Source organism: Agelaius tricolor, unplaced genomic scaffold, assembly GCF_023055355.1.
Source record: "Agelaius tricolor isolate 1412-34295 unplaced genomic scaffold, bAgeTri1.0.p SCAF_22, whole genome shotgun sequence".
NCBI lineage: Eukaryota > Metazoa > Chordata > Aves > Passeriformes > Icteridae > Agelaius > Agelaius tricolor.
In genome coordinates, this window is record NW_027269282.1 from 5,348,089 (window position 1) to 5,370,805 (window position 22,717).

A 22,717-nucleotide genomic window follows, 5' to 3' on the forward strand; every position below is an offset into this window, starting at 1 on the left:
AGATCTACTGTGCAAGTGGTTCAGAAAGGCCAGACCCTCCTAAGCTGGGAACTGGAGTGAGTAAATGCCCACTGTCTCTACATGGTGGATTCCTGTATCCCAGGTGGGTGCTTAGCTAAGGGTGTATCACACTCACAGCTCCACACACACACACCAGGCTGCACCTCTGGCTCTGCTCAGGACAGCGTGCCTGCACAGCCGTGCACACACTGAAGAAGTGCCTGAACCCCCTCTCTGGTCTGCCCTAAGGCAGATCCCCCCCTGCTTTGTGCTCAGTTGGCTTCCCATCTTATTTCTTTTTTTCTCATTCACTTATCTGGTTGCATTTCTTTTGCCTTTCAACGTTTTTCAAAATCAAATGATTGCTGTGCAAAAGCTGTGTCAGTGCAATGTCTACCTGGCAGGGTCAGGAAGATGGCAAAAACCATCTGGCTTACAAGGATGAGGGAGAAGGGCAAACAAGAGCAGTTATGTCAGACACTTTCAGAAGCATAGACAAAGGCAGGGTCAGAGAGACCAGAACAGTTAAAATCACTCAAATCCTATCCTGAGCATTGCAGTAAGGCTCAAGAAATACTCTCGTAAATCATTCTGAATCTCAGGAGACTAAAAATTTATTTAAATTTTCCCTTGCATTGTGTAAGAAAAGGATTTTCACCTGAGAAGCAGATATAGAAGACTTTTGAGCACAAAACACTGTCTGTATCTCCTAGAGGTATCTCTCATTTTAGGGCAGAAATAAAAGCAGGATGCAGAGGCTGAGTATTCTTCCGATCCCTATCAGCTGCTCGTTAGCTATTTAGAAACTCATTAACTTCCAAAAGAGACCTTGGCCCTAATTAATGCCTGGACTGATCAGCCTGCCCCTTTCTCCTTTACCTCTGCCTCTCAGAGCCTTCTATAATGATTAAAGGAAGCCACACTTCTTTTGTATAATTTTAAAAATGGCATTTTTCGAGCTATCAAGATCTGCACAAAACTGTTGAATTCAGTTCTGTCTTGGAGCTTGCCAGACCACTCCAGAATTCTCCAGCTTGCTTTGGCACCCTAGTCCTTCATGCATACGTGTATCATTCTTAAATCCTTCACTAAACCAGGCTCTGTAATTTCCTTTCCTTAGCCTTTCAAGCAACAGAATCTGTTTTAACTGTGATTGAAGTCCCACCAAGGCCATTCAATCAACTGTATTGTTGGTGCTAATCCTGAAGTCCTTTCAACACTATCAATAAGAGGGAAATTAATAAAAAATGGATTTATTCCATCTTCCAAAATTATAATGTATTCTGCATGTAGATATGTACCCTCCATCACAGTGACAAAAAGAACTTATCAATATAATAGAAAAAGAAGAGAACTTTTCATTTTAATTTCTGTCTAAATGGATGCAGTTAACACTCTCAAGTTCAATAAGTATGAGCACTAAAAGATAAACAGGAAAAAAAGAAAAATGAGAAAAATTAAAATTGCAAATCACAAACACAGTCTTGGGGTCTTATGCAGTTTAATGTCTCTGACCAACACATGCAAATTATTTTTTATTTCTTGAATTTCTTCCAGTTCCTCAGAAATATATTTCACATTAATCATGTCTGCAGAAGAAAGTAAAGGCTGCCATGCCCTGAAACTGGTCGTTTTGGATGACTGGACATGGGGTGCTCTGCTGCACAGCCACAGGTGCACTCACAGTCCTCTTCCCAGGTAACTGTGATAGTCCTTATTCACCAAAATTAGAGGAAGCAATGCCCTTGCACATGGGCTATCAAAATAGTCAGTACAAGGGCTATAAAGTAGTAATACTACCCTAACAACTCTCTAATTAATATAATTAATGTAAATGTTACCTAAAGGTTCTTATCTTATTGTAGCTATGCACACAGTGTTACAGGAAGGCAAACTGAAGCTATCGTAATTCATTATCATAATTATATATTAATGATAACCCTAGATTTCTTTTTCCAAAACAATGTTTGGAAAACATCATCACTACAGCAACAGGAATTCCAGCAAGAGTGAGGATAGTAAGCTCCTGAAGGGTATCCTACTAGTAGCAATTAAATTGTATTAAATTAAATTGCAATCAAAAGATTTGTCAGCCTGGTAAACATAACAAAATATTTCAACAGAACAGGATGCCATTCCACACAAGGAATTTCTTAACATTATATCTAAGGGAGCCATGAAGCTATGAGTCCATTTAAAATAACAGTCAGTGACCTGTTAAAAATGTTCTTGCTCTGGCATCCTTACCTTGAGTAGTCACATATTTACCAACCTTGAGCCAAAGGTATGGTCAAACCACTGATTAAATATTTCCTGAATTCTACTGCTGTTTTCCTTAGGATTCCATATATGTGTGTACCCTGAACACATTTGCCTATTTTCTGCTTCTTTACATTCTCATACACAAATTTCCAATTTTGTATTCACTTTGTATTAACCAGTCCTTTGTATTTAAATACAATTTTATGCACACACTCAGGCATTTTCAATTCCTAAAGACCAATCTTTAAAAAGAAACACACCAAATAATTGTGTTTTTCCTAAGTAAAAATTTCAGTCTAAATTACTCTTGGGAGAAAACGCTTCTGCTTCAGAGAATTCTGTGACAGAGAAAAATTTCCCAAACAAAAAGTGCTTTCAGATTCATAAGCACAACTGATTAAATACCAGACTTTCAATCCTGAAGAGCACTGCAATATTTCCACATTCATTCTCTATAGAATTTGGTTTAAAAATGGAAATAACAAATTCTATAGAAATATAGATGTATCCTAAAGATATACTTCCCTGATGGGATAGAGCATTATCTCCTCACCAGTATTCATTTTTAAATAACTTAAGGGCAACAAACCCTTTTCAGATTGAACACTGCTTTTCCAAATGGCCCTCTCTGCCGGAATTGTCAGGGCAATAACTCTAAGCTGCCCTTAGTAGTGCTGGAGGCTCCTGTACTTGGAGGATAAAGACCAATCTGAAGAATACATGGTGAGCTCAACAGCCTCGTTGTAAAGTCACTGCAGACAAAGTAGTGTCATTGGAAAAGGTACTTGGTGAAAGATAGGAGTTAATTTTTAAAAGGCTTTAGTGCATGAAACTCAAAATTCAATAGATCTATTTGGCAAATATAGAGGAAAACATTTTTCCAGTGCTAATAATAGTGGAGAAAAGTCCATCAGTTTTGCAATCCTGAAAATAACTAGATTTAGATTCCTAACTAACTTTTTTTAAGTATATGAGTTAGTCATCTAAATCTCTTAGATCAATTTTTAAAAGGTATTTAGGTACCAAGCTCCCTAGACCTAAGATATTTGCTCATAAACAGGAAGTCTTGCAGAGAATATCACATAATTTAAAATAATAATAATAAAAAAGCATACTTGCCAAGCAGAAAACTCACAATTGTCAAGCACTTAAATAAATCATCAGCATGATTGAGCTCAGTGACCTTTAATCCCAATGGCTCTTTTCCCAAGCCATCCAGGACACTCTGTCCAGCATGTTACGGCTAAAAGATAATAACCATTGTAGATAAGATAGCTATATACAGCATTTAGATACAAATACCAGGGCTTGTCCCTTCACCTGAGCTACATTGCCCACTAGTCAGGATGCCCCCAACTTTGGCATGGACAGGCAAATAAGAGATAAGAGAACCAGAGGAACTGCCCCTCCTGTGTGCAAATTGAGAGGAAAGGGCAGTCCACACCTCAGGGAAGGCAGGGGTAGGTTCCCTTTGCACAGTGAGCTTCAGAAACCTCCTGAGGAGGGCAGAGAAATGAAATATCAAGGTACAGTTTCCCTCTTCATGCTCTGAGCTCCTGGAGCCAGGCTGTATGTGGCCTCCTCACTTCACTTCAGGAGAACCTGGTTAGACTGAGACTAAAGGATCCAGGCTGTCTGTGAGTGTGCAGCAAAGCAGGAAGCACAAGAGCCTTTATTTCCTTCTCTTTTGATAGTCATGATTAAAATAGCTTTAAAAAGTGCAACCCCAGGGATGTATAACCTGAGATCACAGCAGCAGCCTGCAGCCAAGGAATCATGTTAGCTGACCACCATTGTCTGCCCAACACCAGCTCCTGCCTGCAGAGCCATTTCTGGCCAATATCATACTGCTGGTGAAAGGAGCAGAGGTAAAAAGCCAGCAGGAAACCACTATGGAAACCCTGCACAAAGCAAAGGACTCTTGGAAGGAAAGATTTACAACCAATATTTCACACACAAGCAAATTTAAGTAGCATGGGCAAAGTCATGAAATGGAGGAGATTGATGGAGCAGCAGTGTTTGCTGAGCTCAGTGGAGGGATAGTGCACAGAGAGGTGGTGGGACAGGAAACATGGAAAGAGGTGGGAAGGTGAGAATACCAGAAGGTGACATTACATAGTAACACCTTCAGACATTGTGGGTTTAGTGGCATATAGGACAGAGCATAAGGGTTGCGATCACATGAGGAAAATGAAGACTGGGAAGTGGAGAAATGAACTGGTACAGGAATTCACAAAGCTGACTGAAAGGCTGGGGATCTCAGCTGAGTTGGGTCCTGACAGGAGGTGCAGAAGGAAAGAAATATAGAGCATTTGTTGTCCTAGAGAGAAACATCTTTCCAAACTACTTGTTACTAGCCACAAGATTAAGGCTTGCAAGAGAGGTTAAAAAGGTCTGGATGACTGAACTTATTTCATTCACATCTGCTATTCCTGAGTGATGTAGGCTTTGATCCATTCTATTTTTACTTATCTGTTAATAAATTATCTACATTATTAGTTAACAAATGTATTGACAAAGATACAAGAAAATTATGTTTGCTCTCATATTGTACTTGCTTGCCATATTGAAATAGCAACACTAAATAATAATTATTATAGACAATGAAAATAATCAGAACAGGCCAAGGAAGGGTCCAAAAGATGGGCACCACTCAGAGATGTCTTCACTAGATTTCATGAGTCACTTTGCCTTTCTCTGCCTCATGTGTCTGTTTATAGTACATCACTAACACCATCTCCTGGCCAGTTGGTGTCTGGACTAAAATCTTTGTGAAGTTCTCAGAGAGCCTGAAATGAATGGTATTGCAAACATAGAAAACACTATTGTTGCCATATCTTCTCTACATTCATATCCACTGATTTCACCTACGCCCAAATAATACCATACCCACCCCCAGAATTAGATGTAGAGAGTGGGCATTCCAACTACATCCTTTTTTCCCAAAGGACTTCCAGGAAGATGTATCCAAATACTCTCAAATCAGCTTACATTTTCAGAACTGACTATTGATTGATGTATTTAGGTACATTTTGTTTTGGAGCCCACTGAGAAAAAAACAAAACTGATATTAAGAAAAAAGCTGTGAAAACAGATCCTTTCCTAGTATTTCAAGTTCAGCACTTTAAGCCTTACACACTTTCTGAAGCATCAATAATGTATCTTACCAGCCTATTGCTGTAAAAGATTCAGTATTCCCTGCTCTTCTTATTCTATCTTTTTTTTTTTTTTTGTAAGATATCAAGACCATCCAGAGGTGCAAAGAGTAACTCCTCAACCTCACGTGCTTTTGGTATATCCAAGCAGTCAGTAGTTCGAGGTCTATTTACTGAATTTATCCAGCTGTTTTCAAGCATTTAAAACAAGGATTTGACATCTTCTTGATCTTTCAAAATCTTACATATCTGTAGATGCCCAGTATACATGAAAGGGCATTACCTTGGAGACTGCTCAGGGTTTATTGCTCCTATGTATCAGTTGGGCCAGACACCTTTCATTTCAAAATCACTTCAGAACTGACTCACAGCTCAAGGAGTGTGGCTTTAAAGATCATATTTCCAGAAAAGAAATCATCAGAATCAGCAACTTGAATTTTTGTTTTTAAATTAATTCAGGAACATAAGGTCAACTTCTAATTTTAGCTAATCTTAGAATTAAAAAAAACAGCAGAGCTTCCTGTGTCATTAACAGCATAATCAATCTGGAGTCTTGAGCACAGTCTGTCCTGGAGGATTGAGTACTTGAAGCTGTGATGGGTTATGGAGGAGAACAACTCTATGAATCCCTTGGAAGGTAATCACATTATTGTATTCCTGAGGGATTTTCATAAAAGGGAACTACAGTGTCATACTTTCTGGAATAGCTTGTGGGAAATACTACATGAATGCCATTAGTATCATAATTGCAAACATTTTTATGACCACAATGCTCTGTTCAGCCAGCTTAGATCAAAAGGATGGTTTGCTGCAGACTGAGTATTTCCTCCAATTACATCACTGGAAGCTACATCAGAAAGGAGAAACTGTCATTTTAAAAGCTAGCAAATAGTACTTTTGCCCAGGATGGTTGAATTGATTTTGAGTGATCAATACAACACCAGCTACAGCTCAGCAGAAGAAAACACAAAGGTGTCAGCTCTCTCAAACCTGACTATCAGAGGGAACCCATGAAAATCTCTGAAGAAATGTACATGGACCACAGCCACCTCTTGCATTTGGTGTTTAAGTGAATTCTACAATAAGTAATTAAAATCAATAATAATATAAAATTTTAATAGTAATTAAAATTAATGATCCAGCCAATTTAAAAAGTAGTATCTGGATTTTATTTGGTATTGGTTGAGTCATAGTGAAGGAAATGAAAACCCAGCTGAGTGCCTGAAACTTTTAGATCAATTGCTCTTCTCCATTCCACTGCATGAAGCTGTTACATTTCTCTGCTAGTATGAAACTTGGTGAACTGAAAGAACCATCTCAGTGTTCAGATGTCACCAATAGTGTGTTGGTGCAATTTGAAGAAAACAATACCCTTTAACTGATCTGAAAATTGATCTGTTATCTGTGGGAAGTCTCAGAAAGTGACCTTTTTGGTGGCTGAATGCTAAAGAATGTGTCTTGACTAAGTGAGAAGCTTTGTTTATGGCAAACCCACTGAGACACTCAACTGGTAATCAAGTCACCAAATCATTGTCAAAAAGCCATAAAGGCCAGTGGAAATGGTGAACTGACAAGCAAGGGGGAGTTTACTACTTTAGGTGGCAAAAGAGCCTCTGACATGTGAGTCCTCTGTTCCAGAAGACATGACCTGGCACTCCAAACAATCATTCCAGCTTCCCAGAAAGCTTTTCTCATTCACAGACAAACCCATGCAGAGTTTGCTTGGACACTTCCTGCTCCAAGCTGCTTATTTCAGTGGCAAAGGAAAAGTAAGAGCAGGATAGGCAGATCAAGAGCCCTACACTGAGCTTTGCCATTCTGTGGCTCAGTTCCATTATCTGCAAAACAGAGATAATGGTACTAAGATTGTGATAAGCATTATTATGATCAGTTTACAAGCACAGCACCAGCTAATTAATGCAGCTAAGTTTGATACATGTAGCTCTCAGAGCCACATAACTCTTTACAACAAACAGATCCCTTTCACAGCAAAAGAGACTGTCTCCAAGGATGATGCTATCAGACTGCCAAAAATCACAAACTTTCAAAAATGAGGACAACACTGGTATAATGGATACAGTGTGCTGAGAAAAGTAGGTCTAAGATTGAACTAGCAGGATTATGTAGCTTGGGAAACCAAAACTGTGATTTTAATCAGCAGCTGCCACTGATAGAAGTGCAAAGGTTTGTGTTGGATTTGAGACTGCAGCTCTACAGATACTGAAAGCTTATTTCATAGGGAAAACAAATGGATCTTAACTCTTCAAAGGGTATGAATTTATGGAGAGCGTTTCAAGAACATGATTTTTACCAGTCCTTCATGTGTGCATTCCTATCTGGATCCCACAAAGCAGGTTTATAGTTCAGCTGGATCAGACCATGGAGAACTAAGGAAGCTGGAGAAGGGCTCTGTAGCTGAGGTAAGGGTAGAGGGGTTAAAGAGGGAGCAGGAGTACTCCAGGCTCCCAGGGCAATACAGATTGCAAGTCTGAGGAAAGGTTTCCGGGCTTGGGAATATGAGGCCCTTCCAAGCTACATGGCAATCAAGTCCTTTATTGTAATTCAGCACTCCTCCTGCTTCTGAAATTTCTTTATCAGTTTGCCCCTTCATTTGTCTTTGTTTTGCTTTTTTCTTCCTTTACCATATTTTTAAAATGAACAGCATACATTTAGGATCAGTTTCTGAGCAATCAGTGGAATTGCCACTGAGGGACCCCAGAGGATAAATTTGCTTTTAGTATACTTTTTATGTTTCACTGCACTGCAGTCCTGTTTTTGTCAGGTTTTCAGTAGCAAAGCATGCAGGCTGGGTGAGCAGCATTATTTATGGCCAACACACATGGCCAGGAATGAGGCAGAAGATCAGACATCTGCTGCAGACTCTTAAAAGTTGTGGTGACGTAGCCCACCCCAAACTGAGAAGCAGCATATTTCAGCAACCTTCCCAGTACCAGTGGGATAATGCCCAGAAAACAGAGCATTACTGGACCAAGAAGAGAATGGTCACTGTGTCAGAGCCAGCTGCCAAACTGAGAAGATTAAACAAATGAATGACACAAAGAGTCCATTCTTCCTTTTTTGTCACCTTCCTCTTAAAATCCTCCCCCACACTGAGGTGAGATCCTCACCCACACTGCCAAGAGATCAAGACCTGTTGTTAAGATAACAAGAACTAAAAGGTTTACAAGATGTTATACAGGATGGCATGATTGAGATCCAAAAAAGCACTCAGGTACCTCAGAAGCCATTCAGGCCACATTCAGGTGATTACAGAATGCTATTCCACAGCAGTAACCAGCCATTACAAAATACTTAATCCCTGTGTTCTCAGCAGAAAATCCCTGCAGTTCTGCTCTGACAGATCCCAGATGGGACAGCAGCTCTGGACACAGTGGAGCCCAGCAGCCACAGCCACACCCTCTTCAAAGAACAGCTGGGGCAGACTGGTGGTCAGAGCCCTCGCCCAGGATTACAGGAAACCCAATTCTTGCTTGTTGAGATCAAAGCTATCTTTCCCCAGAAGTGCTCCAGCTTCTGCCTTGAAGCTGTCCTTGGGCACTCAGTGAGTAATTGGAGGGTGCTGGAGCAGGCTCAGGCATGTGTGCTGCTGACTTTGCAGGGCTGCTCAGGCTCCCAAGGCGAGCAAAAATGAATGCCAAGCCAACCAGAGCAGTGTGTCTGGCTGGTCTCCACTCAGCTGCCCACACACGGACATCCAGTGTCATTTAAGATGTCCTGACTATCCTTGGCTTCCAGTTCCTGCTCCAAAAGTGCCCGAGTGTCCCAGAGGTCCTGTGTCACGGGATATCTTGGGCACCTTACAGTGCAGATATCTTGGCCACCTTACAGCAGTTGCTAATGCAACACATGCCTCATTTAGACAAATTAATTAAGTACATAGCAAGTTTAGGCATCTCCAACTAGAGGCAGTCCAAGGACTGAGGTCTCACATGACTGGTGTTAGTCATCAGTTCTGGGCTCGCATGACCTGTTTTACATGTCTCATACATTCATTAAATCAAGCACCATGTCTTTATTAAACCAACCTCCAAAGTCTTATCCTTCATAACTAGCTACTCCAAGACATCTCCAAAAAATTAGAACAAATAAAGCACTTACCCACACAAAGGCTTCAAGGAAATTCAGCTGCAAACTGATGTTCTGTTCCAACAGCAGCAAACTGCAAAACAGGCAGGAATTTGCTGGAGAAGCATCCAAAGAACATTAAATATGCTGGCAAAGCTAAATAGCAATAGAATCAGGCATTCAAATGAGCATGAAATATGATTATTGACTTCAGCCACAATTTTGTGTTCAGCAAGATTTGCTGTTGTAAATATCTGTTTTGAACAGCAGAATTATCAAGGCTTCTTCAGCTGAGAGACTGTCCTCTCTCACACCCCAGGAGTGCATGTACCAGCAGCAGCACTGTCTCACCAAGCTCATGGCTGCAGGTGATTGCTGAAAAATTATGATTCAGTGTTGCGTAGTTACACAGACAGACAGCTAACACATGAGTAAGTCAAGAGCAGAACACTGTCTCTTCCAGTGGCCTGAACATCCATCTCTGGTTTTTATGTGACTTTTCCATAAGGACAGCTTCCTCTAATCTCCCCTTCTTCTGATAGGTCTTGTGCCATTTACTGAAGAATATCAGCCACTTGGAGACTTGGGGTGCAGGAGATCTGTGTGTCCCAGGCTCTCTGTACGTTCATGCATTGCGCTATAATCTGCTCACAGGGCTAAAACATTCATAGAATAGAACTGTAGAATCATTTAGGTTGGGAAAAGCTCTTGAGGTCCAACTGTGCTAACTGCCAAGATCACCACTAAGCATGTCCTTTAGTGCCACATCTGCCTGTACCTCCAGGGATGGTGACTCAGTCATGTGCTGAAGTGAGTGACCAGCCATGTGCCATGAGTAATAAACTACTGGAAAGGTATTTACACTGTAAAAGGCAAAACAATCCTAAATCCCTAAGGTATTTATGACTTGAGGGAATAAGTCTACACAGCACAGCTCAATCAGGCTTCAGAAAAATTTGATTGTACTAACACAGTGCTGCACTTCCAAGAGGATCCACTCAGATCAGGCCAAATATAAATACAGCTGCTATGCTTCCAGACCCAGCATGGATGTCTGCTACGCCTGTGGGATAAATATACCTCTTATCTTAGACAAAACTGAGTATGCCAGGTTTTGGTATGTGGAAACACCATCATTTATATACATTGCAGCCTCTAGATGAGTGTCAGCTGATCTGCCTTGCCCTGGAATCAGCTGCCTATGTCCATTGATCCTCATTATCCCATAAGTCCTTCCATATATCTGAGGCACTCTTCAGGTTTATTGTTTTGTCCAAAACCAATGAAAACTGGATGTTGCTATATCCCTTGCAGGTTCAAACAGCAGAACCTGATTTGCTTCATGTAAGAGTCAGACAGTTGATACTCACACAGCTTTCCATGACAATGTGAGGAACAAGGCTGGAGACACAAGCTGCCCTTGTAGGTGGAATCCACAATAAGGCCTTCATTTGCTCTTGGTTGAAATCTGTACAAATACTTAGGTTGCTGAGATTATTCAATGGTTTTGGAAAGACTCAGGGAACTGCAACAATCCTCAATGGTCTGCTTTGCAAGTTAATGGCTTTCCTTTTTCAGTGTGAGCATTTACTGAGAGAAACATAACCCTTCCCCGAGCCTTCACCTCTGATCAGTGCAGGTATCAAATGCTGGTTGGCTTAGGTACATTCTGTGCTTGTTTCTCATGCAAATGCAAACTACTATACACCAGCTGGCACCACGGCCAAATTTGTTTCATGGTTTTCATTCTGTTTTCTACCTTTTGCCCAAAAGGAGTATTATGTACATGGAGATAAGTTTTCTGTGAGAAGATAGTGAGATATTTATTTTCTCATACAAATTATGGGATTAGATCCATTTTGGAGTAATTCCACTGAAACCTGTACTGTTATACCAATGATAATTTAATTAGAGTATTTGCTAAAAATTATCAGTAAAAAGCTAATCTGTGTTTTAAGTGCTTTGTTAATGTTATGGTGAGGTGGACCACTTACATAATTTTTAGCAAGGCATTTACACTATGCCTAATCAAGGTTAGCCAAATATCTTATGCTCCAAATCAGCCCTGTGTGTGCAGGTCTGATAGGCCAAGTCCAACCTCAGGACTGAATCTGATTCTTTTAGTTTGAAGAATTAGCTTGTACACAGCCATGAGTCCTTTCTCATGCCCAAGTCACAAGCCCTCTTCTGCAAGTGTCCCCTTGTTTCTGGGCTAAATATTCTTGTCAACAGGGTTGATCATAAAGTCTCACCAGAAACCCTGGTTTCTTCTTCCAGACCAAATACACACTCACAGACAGAAAGACAAAAAATAGTGCATGTTGACACAGTGTATTATTTAGATTTAGCCTTAGGAAATCATAATTAGGCCTGAATCCCTGCAGGATTGGGGTGAGGCTAGAAAATAGACACCTAGAGTTAAATCTTCCTTGCTTTAGGATTTCTGATGAGGATAATCTCTAGTTAGAGAGATCAATAATTAGAAATGATTGATGAGCTTTGCTTCTTGTTCAGTGGATTGTTCTTTAATTCAATTACAATAACAACAAACCCTGCCCAGAGGATTTTATCCATGTGTCCATCTTTAAGTAATCTCATTTAAATCAGAATGTGGTGGCTTGCAGGCTCACAAGAGCAGTAAGAGCAACTCCTTACAAAGCTTCAATCTTGGTTCAGACTTGATATTTGAAATTGAGGATCAACATGGCTTTTCAACCTTTTAGGGCTTTGGATCAGCTTTTCAACCTTTGTTTAGGGCTTTGGATCAGTTTGCCAGAAGAAGTCACCCTGATCACTTAATTCTTCATGTCACTGCATGACCATCGCCGAGCAGCCCTCACAATGCAGGTGCACCCATGGCCTTGCTTTGCTCAGGTCTTCCAGCTTGAGACTTCTTGTAGTGAATGCTGTCCTCACTCACAGGCCAGCTAAAAACTCCTTGTTGAGCATTCCAGGTTTAGGTCAGGGCCACTGTGCTCTTCCATTCCACTATCTCCTTCAAAAACTCCAGACTGTTGACAACTGGTACAGCTTTATTACTGTGCCACCCTGTTTGCCAAACACTGCATGAGAGAAGGCAGATCCACACCAAAGTCCTGCCATGGATGGGGCAGAACAAGGTTCTGCACAAGAGGAGCTACCAGACCATCTGTGAGGAGCCCCACAGGTGTTTAGTGACTCAAGACAGGTATTGGAGGTGGTTCAACAGCACATGGGACTGGGTAGGGCTTGGGACACAGTGCCCAAAGCTGAGCCTGGGCCAGTTCCCATGGCAAGACTGTTTAAAGCCCATATTCTGTATAAAATAGCAGTAGTGCACCCACTATTTCTGGGCCTTTCACTATAAGCTGACACAAACAGGATGTAATGGGGCACCAGAAAATCCCACCAGCTAGACAAGACTTTCACAGGCAACTTCATGACTGGTGGTCATACAAAGAGTAAATTTGTTTCAGTTTTCTGTGCAATGGTAAATTTTATACAATCTACAGTTTAATATTCAATATATATTACACAGTCTTATGTGCATTTAGCATTATGTAGCATAATGCTAAGGTTTATAGAAGAGCCTACCTAAACTCAGATTGCCTGCCTGTGAGCTTTTAGGAAAAAAATAAGTAAAAAAAACAACTCCAAAGGTAGTATATGATCTGTTGTCACTACTTTTGTTCATTTGTATGGCACAAAAGCTTGACATTCTCAATAAGCCATGTAAGACAAGCAGCTAATTCATATAAATAAGTTTTCACTGAATTCTAGAAGGCAGCTGTACCTTCACCTCTCCAGAAATTTTACATCTTCCTAATAAACTCACAAACCAAAAAGTTTTGTACCTTCAGCAGGTTTCTGTTCACTTGTTTGCAAGATCAGTAAAAAACCACTGTAAAAAGATTTGTAAAAATCAAATAGCAGCAATGCAGACTCATCTAGGGGAAGAGAACTGCTTTTCTATAACTCTTTTTTTCCTCTCACACTGGACAATACTGGCAGGTTGAGATTTAACCAGAGATGGGCTCCTTTTACAAGATTGCTTATATAAAGCGAAGATAACACCACCTGGGTTCATTTGAAAGAGGACATCTTGGAAAGAGCTGACAGCGCTGCTTTTGGAATAAGACTGGAATGAAAATCTGAAATAATTGGCTCCTTCCTGTCTCGTAGGTATAACCCTTAATTTCTTGTAGAATGCATGGGATGATAATTAGAAGGAATTGTCACTGCTATGCACTTTAAGACCCTTTTATAAACTCATATATATTTATATATTTTTAAAATAGAGGCTGAGTGAAAATGTTGAAATTGATTGGTTTTGTTAGAATTACTGAAATGGAATGGGTTTTTTTTTTCCTGTAAATGATATTTCTTACTTCTGACTTAGTCTGCTTAGTGATGTGTGTATGAGGGCTGATAATGAAGAGTGTCTTCAAAGGGAAATTATGAGAACTGCAGTCCCAATCCCACAGGCTGTATATGTTTATCCCCTGTGGGAAACAGCTTTCAGGTTGGAGGCCTGAAATGTAAATGTAAATAACTTCTATGGATGTTTTCCTCAAAAAACATGAAACTCAATGAAACTCAACATTTAGCAGCAAAGGAGAAAATGCATAGTTCACCAAAACTGAGCTATCTTAAGTTTATATGCATCAGAATACCAATCACCACAGAGAATACTTTCAGCACTAAATTTTAAGCACATTATATATGTTCTTGTGTCATATTTCTTCTTGTAATTTCTATTTCCTCTTTTTTTCAAATCCCACTGTTTCAGTTTCATTTGGTTATATTAATACTTTAGGTTTAGACTATTTGCAAGAAATCAAACTAGAATAATTAAAAGCCACCACTAAACTGAAATAGTGAAATTGTCACAATAGTGACCCAGTTACAGCAATGGTCTTTGAAAGATTTACCCTATATTTGCAATTAGATTGGGTGACAGGATATCAGTAATGTTATTTTTTCTCTCTGCAAAAATTACATTTTAACAGTAGCTACTACAAGCTCAGGACTGCATACAATTAATTGTTTTTATTTCCACTTTTAAAGACGTTTTCAGCTTTTATTTCCTGTGTCCTCAGATCATTGCAAGAAATGGTGACTCTTGCTATTTATCTGCTGGTCATCTTGGCTCGAGCTCTTGCAGGGCCTTGCACTCCAAATAAAGCAGGTAAAATAACTTAAATCTCCTAAGATCTTCTCCTGTAATTAAGATGCCACAGGGTTTTTTCATTCAAAATCAAAAGGTTTTCCTTCAGAAAGTTAAACTGTGGATTCTGTAGAGCTAATCCTTAAATTTCTTTTAATGACCTGCTTTGAGCTAGCACAGTAAAGAATGTTCCATACAAGTCCTAACCCCACCAAGAATTAGGCATGTAGCTAATTCTGTGCAATAACCATAGTGCAAGAAAGTTAATCAGAAAAGCATAAAGTAGCAAAGGGAACAAAAACAATTAGAAATTTTCTGTAATAGTACAGGCTAGATGTAGCAGATCTTTGCTGCCCAAACTGGGCTGTAGTCCCACAGACTACAGTCAGATTGCCAGACCTGTAAAATAGATTTCACTACAAGTACAAAATGTGCTCTAGAAATGTGTTGGAATATGCCACAATTTAGTGTTTGCTTCTTAGTGCATGACTGCTGTCAGGTTGCTGTCAGTCATTTCATGGTATATCTAAAGTATTTGGCCTTCTAGCCATTTATTTCAGTACCTTTATTTGCACAAGCGCTTTCTCTTAACTACAGAAATTTTCATAGCTCTAAGATGCCAGTTTTAAATCTGAGCATTAACACAAGCAGAATCAGCTTGCATGTGCTGAAGGTTTGTTAATCAGAAAAAGCAAATTGTTAATGTCTCTACTTGACTTTCCCAGATTATTCCCTAGCAGACATGGAAAGGCTGCAAAACGAGGCTTTTAGCAGAAAAAATGAGAGTGGCAAGGGCTTTAAAAGAAGTAACTGAATAATTCCAGGGAGGGTACCTTTTTTTCTCTAGTAATTGGAAGTCTTCCTCAGTTTTCAGGTCATTAATGGTTAGTCAATATTTGCCCTTAAAATTTCCATTGGATGTTCAAATTAGCTGTGCCTGTGAAAAATACCCAATTCTGCTGTCACGAAGGTATCAGTCTGTCTGTCTGTTATGATGTTCAGCATTCATGTGTGTATTAGCAATCACCATGTCTGGAAATACACAGCACTGCTGTTAACAGGGCTGGGAGTTTCCTATTGTTGTTAGCAGGCCTAGGTTCAGTTTTAGATCTTGGCTTTTGACTTGACAATTGGAAAAATTCAGTTTGTGCTGGATTTCTAGTGCCAGTCCAAGAAAAGAAAAGGCAGAATATCTATTGTGGCCAAGATTTATACACCAGTACAAAACAGTGCAGATCTACAAAACCTACCAAACAACCTCACCAATATTATTTTTACAGAGTCAGTGGTGTTACAGAAGCCAGCTTTGCAGCATAAGTTAATGAGACATTTTCAGTGCAGTCCTTTTTTACTTCAGGTTCCTCGGCAGTGTCTCTGCTTTTCAATCAGCTATTCCAGAAAGATACAAAATTTTCACAAAGTTCTGCATTGATTAGAAGGCAAAGGCTAAACTCCTCCAAAGAGGACAGAATTTAACAACATAAAGGTCTATTTTGTGTAGCAAAAGCTGCTCTCATTAGGAGACCTTCCAGCACACACCCCTGTTCACAGAAGGTTAAGCCCAATGGAAAGTAAGTGGGTGGACCTACCTCTTTGAAAGGAAGTTACTCCTGAATAACTCCAGGTGTATCATTTTCCTTCCAGATGTAATTCTGGTGTACTGCTATCCTAAAACCATCATTACCAGAATTCCAGAGTGTCCTTATGGATGGGAGGTTAATCAGCTGGCACTTGGAGGCATTTGCTACAATGGGATCCACGATTCAGGATATTACCAATTCACAATCCCAGACCTGTCACCTAAAAACAAATCATACTGTGGCACCCAATCAGAGGTAAGACTATGAAGGTCAGCATTTCTGACTCAGGAAATGGCTGCACTCACTTGAGAGAGTTCTATCCTCTTCAGCTTGAAGTAAGCTTTAGGTACCAATGGAAGAAGGAGGCAAACTGCAGAGTGAAGCAGAAGGAAGAATCACACAGCTGTGCTTTTCAGTTCCAGGCAAAATGCTCACTGGCTTAGGGATATTAGTCTGCTGTTCACCTGCACCTGTGTTACACAGAACTTATGTTTAGTAAGGCATATGAATAGGCAGCACAGCATATAAAGAGCTACCAAACCATGTTTCCTTGGGGAGCTTGTTTTGATGCCAGAGTCTTCATGTTTCAAAGTTTATTCCTGATGCCTCAAGGACTCAGTACTGCCCACATTTCTCTGTCTCACCATCCACAGTTCAAGAATCCCGTGTATCACTTCTATAACTCCATTGTCTCCAATGACTCCTCAGTGATTGTGAAGAGCCAGCCTGTGAATTACTCATTCACCTGCACATACAATGCCAACTACCTGGTGAACCAGGCTGCCTTTGACCAAAGGTATATCCTCTCCTGGGAGTGTGTCTCACCCTGTCCTCATCACCATGCCTCACTCATGCAGAATTTTGTCCTGTCCCCAGGGTGGCCACTGTCCATGTGAAGAATGGGAGCTCCGGCTCATTTGAAAGCCAGCTGTCCCTCAACTTCTACTCTGTAAGTGCTCTTTGCCACTCACACCTTTACCTTCACCTTCACCTTTACCTTACAAAGGCTTCAGCCAAAGGGCTGGAAAAAACAGGGCTGCTGCTCCTGACTTTTATGTGTCATGGAGCACATTACTAGCCTGGAACAGATAATTGCAGTGAGATTAGCAGGGGTTCTTGTTTCTGCTGATTAACAGGGATACACTTAAAGTGAACAGAGCAGACTCATGCCAAGTGTTCTTTTAATCCCTCAGAATCAGACATGTTTTCTATTGTATTTTTCTGTTTTTTCTGCTGAGAGGTACATTTCTAACCTGCTGACAGGTTTTATAAGAAAAATCAAAACTTGTGTGTAGTCCCACTGCAAGATCAGCATGAATCTGCACATACTCCTGACCTTGCATGGCCTCTATAGACACAGCAAAGCTCCCTGCATTTCTCTTGCAGCTTTCTCCCTGATCCTCTCACCTGACAGATATTTCATATACCCCACAGATCTTTAGGTCATGCTGGACTTTTGTTGCCAACAAAATATTGTCCCTTGATATCAGGCAGATCTTTTGGAGCATCCCTCTCCTCTCTGTAGCTCCACTGCACTGCTGGAACAGCCAGCTCCTAATCCTGGAATCTTTTCTCCACAAAAGCACAGTCAAAAGCTCCAAAACAGCCTTTCTATTTTAGCACAGCTAGAAAAAGCACAACTAAGAACATACTGTGTTAAAATTATAGGCCAGGTAAAAGGAGTATTTACCACTAGGTAAGTTAGGACTAAACCTGATATTCTTTTTACAATTCTGGTGCTAGCTTTGTTACCATCTTACCCAACAAGAAGCATTGGGATTTAAAGTAGGCATTTCACTGTATTTGTAACAAAACCTTTTCACCTGAGCACCACACTGCTCCATGTTCAGCAGACTGGCTTTTTTCTTGTGATTTCTGCTTGTCTTCCTTCCTTTTCTCCAACACGTGGCCATGTCCCAACTCCATTCCCATTCTATACACTCACCTTCACTCTCACTCCCACCAGCTTCCCCCACCACCAGAAGCAGCAGCAGCAAGCTTGCTTCCCACCCATGCTCTGTGGGAATACATGCAATACATACTACAACCCCAACGGCATCAAGTTTTCTCACTGATCATCATTATACGCCAAATATTAATAAAAATATTTTTAAACATTATCTTGGGTTTGCAATAGTCCTACTAGCAGTGTAGAGTTTGGAGGTTGCAGGTTATAAGAACCCAGATTTTCTGGGGCCCATCTCTGCAGTGGTGTCTGAAGTTGAATCATGCCTTGCTTTGCATGTTACAAGTAATGTATGATGCCTTTGCCTTTGTCTTTCAAAGAATGCCAAGTTCTCAAGTATAAAGGAAGCCCCCTTTGTGGTTGAAACATCAGAAATTGGTTCTGACATATTTGCTGGAGTGGAAGCCAAGGGCTTAAGTGACAGGTAGGCAAAGGAAGGGGGAATGAGTGATAAATTGGCAATTGGGACATTCCTTGCTAATCTGGGGTTTGTATCTCCCCAGGTTTAAAGTTGTTCTCAACAACTGCTGGGCAACTCCCTCCTCAGAGTATTTCTACCAGATCCACTGGCCTTTGATCACTAAGGGGTAGGTGCTGGTGGGACCTTGCGGAGCCTCTCTACTCAGCCCAGCCCTGAGGATGACTGCGAAGCTGGTTGTGGGGTATAAGGGAGCAAAGGAAAAGCTGGCCCACAGCAGGGCAAATGCTTTCATCAGATGTCACCTCAGAGATGTCTCACTGAGGCCACGGGGGCTCTGACACTGCTTCTCCACACACAACACAGGTGTGCCACGGACTACTCCATCCTAGTGCACGAGAACGGGAAAACGAACCGGGCCACGTTCCAGTTCAACGCCTTCCGCTTCCGCAACATCCCCAAGCTGTCCAAGGTCTGGCTGCACTGCGAGACGCACGTCTGCGACAGCGAGAAGTTCTCCTGCCCCGTGGTAAGAGAAACACACGGTGCCACCTTCAGACAGAGGATGGCCAGCCCTCCCCGAGGGTGTGCAGGTGCAGAGCCAGGCTCTCAGCAGATGGAGGCAGGCACTGGGTGAGCCCAGCTGTGCAGCCCGACCCCTGTCATGTCACAGGCAATATTGGGAAACTTGTTTAAATGTATTGAGAAATAAGGTAGCCATTAAAAACTCAGCTCCTGTCGATATCCCAGACTGCAGTCCTGTCTGACAAACAGCTACAGTTAAACACAAGCCTAGAAAAAAGGAGAAAGTTGAGCTTTTTCCATTTTACCAAGTATCTTGGTGCTAAGAGCACCCTGGGGGCAGTGGGAGTCCCAAAGCTCCCAGTCCCCCTTCCCAAGGAAAGTCCTCCCTGCCATGCTGCAGTAAGTTATTGCTCTTGCAGACATCCTACTCTGCATAAAATACATAAATTGTCTCTGGAGCAGGAACTGAGGTAGAAGAGTGGATTCTTGTGTCCTTAGATGGGAGTATGGTGAGGGTGCTATACAGGCATATAATTTAACAAGGGCAGGTGCCCATAAAATGTCTTTCTGTAAAGACTTCTCTCTCCACCCTTGACCATGTCAGAGCTTTGCCATTCTTTCTCTCATGCAATGAAATAGAATTTTACTTAACCTAAAATGAAAGCACAAAATACTCCTTGGCCAACATGCTGTCATTTCAACAACAAATGTTTCTTGCTGGAGAAGAGAAAACATTACTCCTCCTGGTGAGCCCAATTTTTCATTCTAACCCCTTTCTCAGTCCAGGAGCAAATTAAGGCAGCATTTTGCAATATACAGCCTCAGTGCTAAGCAGGAGGAAGTGACTTGTGAAAAATTTGCATGTCTGACAAAAGCACATTGTTAGAAATTATAAGATTCAAAAGCAACAGAAAAAAGTCTACAATTTTGTAGATTTTTAAGATTTCTTCAACTTTTTATCCAGCCACAGATCAGAGTTTAAAAAAACCCACAAACCCATTACTTCATATGTGCCCCTCTGGCGGTACTGTCGAACACCTACATCATTCTTTCAGGCACTGTGTGGAATTCCCACCTCACCCTCCAGTGCAGGATAATTGCTCAATCAGGCAACATCCCTCGAGTCCAGTTCCCACTCAAAAATGCAGCTGGGGGTCTCCTGCAATTAAGGTTGAACCAAGCCGGTGGCCTGTGCTTACAAGCAACTCATAACCAGAATTACTGCATGCTGAGTTTGTAACAAAAATGCCCCCAGCTGGGGATCTGCAAAGGTCAGGAGATGCACAAGGACCTTTAATCTGCAGAGCACTGCCTCCAATACAGACCTTGTCAGCTGTGACAGGCATCATTAGTGCTGGACATGAGCTGATCAATTTGGAAAGGATTTGGTGCTTCCTGTTTCTACCCAATGGGCAATAATTATCATCAGCAATAAACAGCCCAGAAGCCTTCACAGAGGTCAGGGGTTAAACAGATGGAGCTCAATTTCCCTTTTCTTGACAGGAGTTTTGTTTAAGGCAGGGTGGGAAAGGCAGCCCGCCAAAATCTTTAAAAAAATGAACTGTAAGGCTCTCTTTAAATCTCTCCTGCACTAAAATCCCCAATAAATTACACACAGAAAAAAAAAAATCCCTAGAAAATATGCAGCAATTTCCTTGGTTGGAAACATAAGAATTGTGCCTGTGGGGTTTTTTTAATAATTTTTAATTGTTTTGGTATACATGGGTTTCTCTCTGCTCTCTTGAGACATGCGACAAGCGCAAGCAGCGTGCAGAACAAACCGGAGGTGTTCTGGTGGCGGAGATCACTGTGCGCAGTAAGTGCCTGGGCTCCGGGGGTGCTTCTCCCTTTGGGAAGCAATGAAGCTGGCAGATAGGAGCAAGCAGAGGGAGCCACAGCCCTCTGCCAGACCCCTTTCCCCTGGGGCAGCTGGAGTCTTGGTCCCCTCCAACTCTGGCAGAAGAGCTCAGTGACATTCTCTTCGCTTGCCAAGTGAGTCAGGGCACCCCTTTGGCATTTATGATAAATGGCCAAACCACTGACACACAGAGCTGGCAGTGAGAGCTCTGCTCACCTGCCTGTGACCTCAGCAGCAGTTCAGACATGCTCTGACAGGTTGCACAGGAATGGGAGAGAGGTCAGAAGCAGCAGGAAAGCTTTTCTTTACGCTGTGGGTCCGTACTTTAGCATATCCACAACACTTTCATATGTTGCAGCGATGGTTTGTGCCTATCCCTCCTGAAACGCTGATGGCGCTGCCATTGGCCTTCCCCACAGCAGAGCAATGTTCCCTCCAACTGCTACCTCCTGCAGGCACCAGGGATTTCTCTCTGAGCTGGTTCATCTTTTGAAACAAGTCCTTGGAACAAACAGTGTTTTTACTAGAGCCCTTTATACTAGTTTATCAACTGCATCTGCACCAATCTGAAAGCCAATTTAAAATCACAAATACAGACACAGTGGAATTATTACAATCCATTATGTTGCACCAGTAAACCCCTATCAATGTTTGAAGGTAAAATAACTGAGGATCCTTTTATAACTTCAAACAGTAAATCCAAGAGGAAGAAATATTCAGAATTTCAAAATGTGAAAATGTTTCTTGTACTTTTACAAAGCACACCAGTGCACTTTTCCTATTTTAATCATCATCCTGATGTAATCTTTTTCTTCCTCTTTTACACAGGCAAAGGTTTATCCAGATTTTACACACTCTCAGGTAAATAGCAAAGTATGACCATGAAAATATCAATCCCAAATATGCATTTTGAGTGTCTTTGTCAACATAAAATCCATAGCTCAAAGAAAAAACCTGAAATATCAGTAAATTTGACAGAAGAATGAACATTTCAAAATCAGTTTTTATTTCCTAGTGTAATATACTTTGTTTTCCTTTTTTTGGTAGATTCCTCACACCATACAATAAAATCACAGCAATTACTTCCAATACAGAACAATCTTCTTTCTCTAATTGTCACACCCTCTTCCCAAAAAGGAACAATCATGTTTTACTGGGTTAACAGGGGTGTCTGAAAGCATTTCTGATTGGAAAGGCTTTGAAACACACCTTTCAAAGTCTACTTGTTAACACTAGATATATTGACGGAGTCACATTAGGGCATGCAATTTTATTGAATGGGGTGGGAAGAGAAGGTGAAAGGGAGCTGACAGGGAAGTACTCACACATAGCCTGTGTTTCTCTTGCAGATGTCATCTTCCACCTACTTTTTGTGATTGGATTTTCTGCTATTTCATTATAAAATGCAGCCCAGCTGTACTTCGTAACTTTCCTCGATCCTGTTTGGACCTGGACTTCTTTACTAAAGATGTTTATGTTGCAGAGGAAAAAGGAAAGCCACTAAAAATCCTTGTGCACCATTTTACCAGATAAATAAAACATTCTATGAGCTTTGTGCCTCAAATTCTGGAAAATCCCAAAGCAGATTTGCTTCTCCCAAGTCTCTGCTGGCATTTTGAACTAGTGAAGACCCTTGGGTTATGTATTCTGCCAGTGCCTCCTTGCAAAAAGCTGTGATGGCAGTAGGACTTGTTTCTGAACAGAATACAGAGATGTGCAAA

General features: G+C 41.1%; 1 protein-coding gene and 1 long non-coding RNA gene across 2 annotated transcripts in view; one reads left to right on the plus strand and one right to left on the minus strand.

The window, feature by feature from the left end:
• Positions 1–22,717, minus strand: part of LOC139599070 (uncharacterized) — a 39,786-nt gene that overhangs the window by 16,485 nt on the left and 584 nt on the right. Inside the window, exons 2-4 of the long non-coding RNA XR_011682149.1 lie at positions 16,535–16,699; positions 16,239–16,449; positions 9,537–9,597 (exon numbers count right to left, since the gene is read on the minus strand). This is a non-coding gene — a long non-coding RNA (uncharacterized lncRNA). The remainder of the gene's footprint in view (positions 1–9,536; positions 9,598–16,238; positions 16,450–16,534; positions 16,700–22,717) is intronic.
• On the plus strand, positions 14,595–22,498 carry TECTB (tectorin beta). Its single transcript, XM_071446039.1, has 10 exons — positions 14,595–14,670; positions 16,294–16,484; positions 16,883–17,025; positions 17,106–17,178; positions 18,516–18,619; positions 18,699–18,782; positions 18,980–19,142; positions 20,885–20,954; positions 21,825–21,857; positions 22,346–22,498. Exons 1-10 carry the CDS (start codon positions 14,595–14,597, stop codon positions 22,396–22,398), a joined length of 990 nt encoding a protein of 329 aa, XP_071302140.1. The 3' UTR covers positions 22,399–22,498.